Source organism: Drosophila kikkawai, chromosome 3L, assembly GCF_030179895.1.
Source record: "Drosophila kikkawai strain 14028-0561.14 chromosome 3L, DkikHiC1v2, whole genome shotgun sequence".
NCBI classification, from domain to species: Eukaryota; Metazoa; Arthropoda; class Insecta; order Diptera; family Drosophilidae; genus Drosophila; species Drosophila kikkawai.
In genome coordinates, this window is record NC_091730.1 from 35,774,064 (window position 1) to 35,778,492 (window position 4,429).

A 4,429-nucleotide genomic window follows, 5' to 3' on the forward strand; every position below is an offset into this window, starting at 1 on the left:
GGGTTGTTGTTGCCGGCGGCAGAACCCAGTGCCCGTGTTCTTTCAAACAAAAGCCAAGGTTAATTCCACCTTTCCGGCTCCGTAATAATTTTCCGAATTATTAACTAATTATTTGCGGCCAATAATTTTTTTCGAATTATTGGTGGATTAATTCATTTATTGCGGGAAGAAACCAAACATTCGTGAGTCTCTGTTTAGTCCTGTTCTGAGCCGACCAAAGCCGGATATAACCTTCTCATCCGAGACACCTAAATCCAGAAATTTTGTTCCTCGACATTCCGGTCGACGTTTGTTGTTTTATTTATTTTTCGTCCAAGTCGGCGCCCGACGCCCTTACTCGAGTGATTTCCTCCTTCACGAGTTTTCGTCAATTCTTTTCTCGGTGGTGCCCGAGGCTCTCAGAACCTGAGCCCGGCATTTAATTCGTGAATTCACCCGCGGCATCCACTAGCAGTGTGACCGTAAGCGAGCACATTGTGTTCTCCGAGTGCGGAATTTTCTAAGATATTTTGTACTGCATAAGTTATACAATTCCGCGGCTTCTGGCAGTTCCTATTGCGCCCCTTTGCCAAAGTGACCCCAAGTCCCATTCCAAAACTTGTTTTCCGTCACGTTTTCGAACCATTGAGTTCGGGACTTGTCCGCTTCCCGCGGCGACCAACTGATTCGCGACCCATTCGACGTCAAGGATGCCCACGGGAGACGAGGAACAGACTCCCCTGATTCCGGCAATTACTCTGGAGGGGTCCCAGTCCGTATCTCCTCGGCCTGATCAAGTAAAGCCAAAGGCGACCACTGCCACTCCAAGGGCAAAAGGTCAAGAGGCACTCGACACTGCCCCAAGTACCTCATCCAGATCTACTCGATCGGTAGCCAAGATGGCTCAATCCGTACTCGATATCGCCCTCCGCTAGTTCATTTCCACAACGGACCGTGTGAGCCATTTCGAGGCTGACATCAACACTCCGAGCGCCCCTGAAACCGATAGATTTTCCCCCGCCATGTGCAAGGTTCATCGGGATCAGATTCGGGCCCTGTGGGATAAGGTGGAGAACAGCTATGAAAACTGCTCCGACCTACTTTCAGTGTCCTCCGACCGTACAGCCACCGCCACTGAGCTTGAATCCAAGTACAGTGAGTGCTACTCCGTATATTCGAGGTGTCTTGTACAGCTGCAGGGAATTATCGACAGGGCCGCCGCCCAGTCCACTCCGGCTTCCGCCCCTATGCACACACCCCCGTCCATGGGTTGTCGATTGCCACCAGTGGACACAGAAGTTTTCGCTGGCGATTATCTTCGGTGGCCCACCTTCAGAGACCTTTTCACCGCGATATATATTCACAACTCGCGCCTCACTCCGGTGGAAAAGTTGTTCCACTTGTTATCCAAAACAAGTGGCGATGCGCACGCCATCGTTTCCAAAGCCCCTCTGACAAATGAGGGCTTCATCTCCGCGTGGCAAAGCCTCACCGACCGCTTCGAGAATCGGCGGTTACTTGTCAACAGCCAGTTGAAAATCCTTTTCAACATTCAGGCTGTCCCCCAAGAGTCCGGATCCGCTCTAAAAGAGCTGCAAGGCACCGTCCAGAGTTGTCTGACAGCCTTAGAGATGTCCTCCATTCAAATCGAGGCATGGGATTGTCTCTTAGTGTATATGGTTTCCTTAAAGCTTCCCAAAATCACACTTTCGATGTGGGAGCAATCCATACACAACAAGGCTGAAATTCCGACATGGAACGAGTTAGATTCGTTTCTGACAGAGCGGCATCGCACTCTGGAAGCGATCGACGACATCAGGCCTAGCAATTTAGGGCAAATTCCGCCAAGACCGACGGCTGCGAGCGCCCCAGGCCGCAGGCTGAATTCCTACGAGGCCAGAGTGGCTCCGGCCCCAAGAGGGTGCGATCTCTGTTCGAGGGAGAACCATCCTATTCGCCTATGTCCGCGTTTCCCTGAAATGGATGTAGATGGTCGCTCCGACTACATTAGGAGAAAGCAGTTTTGCCTGAAATGCTTTGCAAGAGGGCACCAGCAGCGGGATTGCACTAGTGCCCATAGCTGCTTGACGTGCCGCAGCCGTCATCACACCCTTCTGCACCGCGATAATCCCTCCGCGACCGTACCAAATCCGACGGCGCCACCCAGGCCTCGACCGGCGCCTACTCCTCAGGGCACGAGCGCCGCTCAAGATCACACTGATGTGCAAGTGTGCTTTGCTTCCGGCTCAAGAGCCGTTCTATTGGGCACAGCCCTCATTAACATTTGCCATTTAGGCCGCGATTTCCAAGCGCGATTCTTAATCGACTCTGGGTCCGAGGCAACCTTCATCACGGAGAGGTTGTTCCGTCAAATTAGCCCAACATTTACGCCAGTTCAGACCAGAGTGTCTGGGCTCAACGAGACAGTTGCCGCCCAATCCACCAAGCTCTGCACTCTCGCCATCCGAGCGCCTTCCAGACCCGGGCTGCAGCTGGAAACTGCAGCGTATGTTCTTCCGCAGTTAGCCGGGAAGCTCCCCTCGTATCCGATTCCACGGGACCTACTGAAGGAACTTCCTGACGTCCCGCTTGCTGATCCAACGTTCTTCGAGAGCTCCGAAATCGACGTCCTGATTGGAGCTGACATTCTTCCGTCCGTGCTTCTAGACGGCTCCAAGAATAACATTTTCGGCTCTCTCCTGGCGCAAGAGACGATTTTCGGATGGGTGCTCTCAGGCCCAGTGTCTTCAGAGGCCACGAGCGGCGTGTCTGTGTTCTCGACACGAATTTCCGTCCAGTCAAACCGCTCGGTGGACAAATTCCGTCCCATTCGCAGTGCCGCTGTCTTGGAAAGCAGGCGTACCCAAAGCGCGCAGTCCTACCGTTGCCGAATCTGCAACGGGTTTCACCCGCTCAGGAAATGCCGACAGTTCCTGAAGCTCAGCGCTCATAAGAGGCTCCGTGCGGTTCTCGACAACCGCTATTGTTCAAACTGCTTGGCCCACGAACATTCTGAGGGAACCTGCCGCAGTGGTGACCAATGCAAGGCGTGCAATCAGCACCACCACACACTCCATAAGCATGACCATCCAGGGCATGCACCCCGTTCGCAGCAGCGGGCACCTTCATATTTCAAATTCGCACACCATCGACCATAGCGAAGGTCGTGGTGTGCGTGGTGTGGTGTGGTGTGTCACTCTTACCAGTGAACTGTGAGGTTGTGTTTCTAACCGCGCTCCGCCTAATTATCCTTTTTTCGGTCGGTTGCCGGGCGTAGTTAGCCTGAAACGGGGCAAAAGTGCAGTGTGAGACTCCTTGGACCCTGGTACGTACCCGGTGCTGCTCCTGGATCGGCTCTGAGGCCTTCCAAGTTGCCCAACAAACCTGGGCGCTTGCTCTACCGGTGGGGCCCGAGGCAAGGGGGGGGCGACTCTCTCCTCTCCTCCTCTCCGCACAAAACTCTTTTTCGTGCTCTCACTTTCCATTTTCTTCACACCTTCCACAAGCTACTTTCCCCGCGTTCTTTAGAACGTAAACACAGCTGATTTCGATCTGTATCCTAGTGCTGTGTAACGTCAGGGGAGTGAACGCGCTTAACAGCACGACATCTCCAGTGTTGGTAAACACGTGTGGTCAAGCTTTTCCCGCCGATTAAGTTTTTCAAAGCGCGGGCACAGATATTTATTATTTAATTAAATAAATATAGTATTATATCCCGAAGCCGTGCTCGGCTGCGCAGTTGGCAGGTGGGAAAGGTCACGGAGCCGACCAAAGTCCGATCCCCCGCGTAAAGCGGTGTCCCATTCAAGGGACGTCGGGAACCGAGAAGGGGCGGTATAACCCCCGTCGTAGCGCCAGGGGGAAATCTCTGGCCAGCGTGGGAGCCCTGCGTGGACCGACAGGCCGGCCATGGAGGAGGACATAAACCCCTTTGTGGGCGGTTCGGATTTAGCGGGGTCGCCCCAGAGGGAAGGGGATGAAGCAGTGGCCTTCAAGAAGAGCAGCAAGCTCTCCCGAACGCCCACCGAGCTGGAAATCATGGAGGATGGGCGGAGCCCTGGGCCAGGCTCTACGCCGCCTCCCAAGAGGACACGGGATCCTGCGAGCCCGACCAGTTCGCAGAGATCCACGCCTGCCAAAAAGAGCAAGGCATCTGAGGAGGCAGCCAGCCTGCAGGATCTCCAGGAATTGGGGAAACTGCTGCAGGAGGTTTCCACGAAAATGATGGACAAGACGACGCGTCACATCACTGTCTCAACAAGGGAACTGTTTGCCAAAATGAAGGCACTGCACGCAAATATCCTTGCGGCGAGCAGAGCGGCAGCTGCGGGCGCCAACGAAAGGCAGGAGGGCGAGGCCGGGAACAGCCGGTGCCCAAAATGCGCCCAGTGCATACTCTGCGTCGACAAGGATCAGCAGACACCGACAGTATGGATGAAGGACGCTACTG

The 4,429-nt window shown here is 54.3% G+C and overlaps 1 protein-coding gene across 1 annotated transcript; it reads left to right on the top strand.

Annotated features, from left to right (window-relative positions):
- The first annotated feature begins 1,001 nt into the window (after nt 1–1,001).
- LOC138928478 (uncharacterized) lies at nt 1,002–3,137 on the top strand. The gene has a single exon (XM_070285557.1). It carries the CDS (start codon nt 1,002–1,004, stop codon nt 3,135–3,137), a length of 2,136 nt encoding a protein of 711 aa, XP_070141658.1.
- Nucleotides 3,138–4,429: the final 1,292 nt, after the last annotated feature.

Coding starts and splice junctions, on each gene's coding strand:
- LOC138928478 (XM_070285557.1), top strand. CDS start 1,002: ATGTGCAAGGTTCATCGGGATCAGATTCGGGCCCTGTGGGATAAGGTG.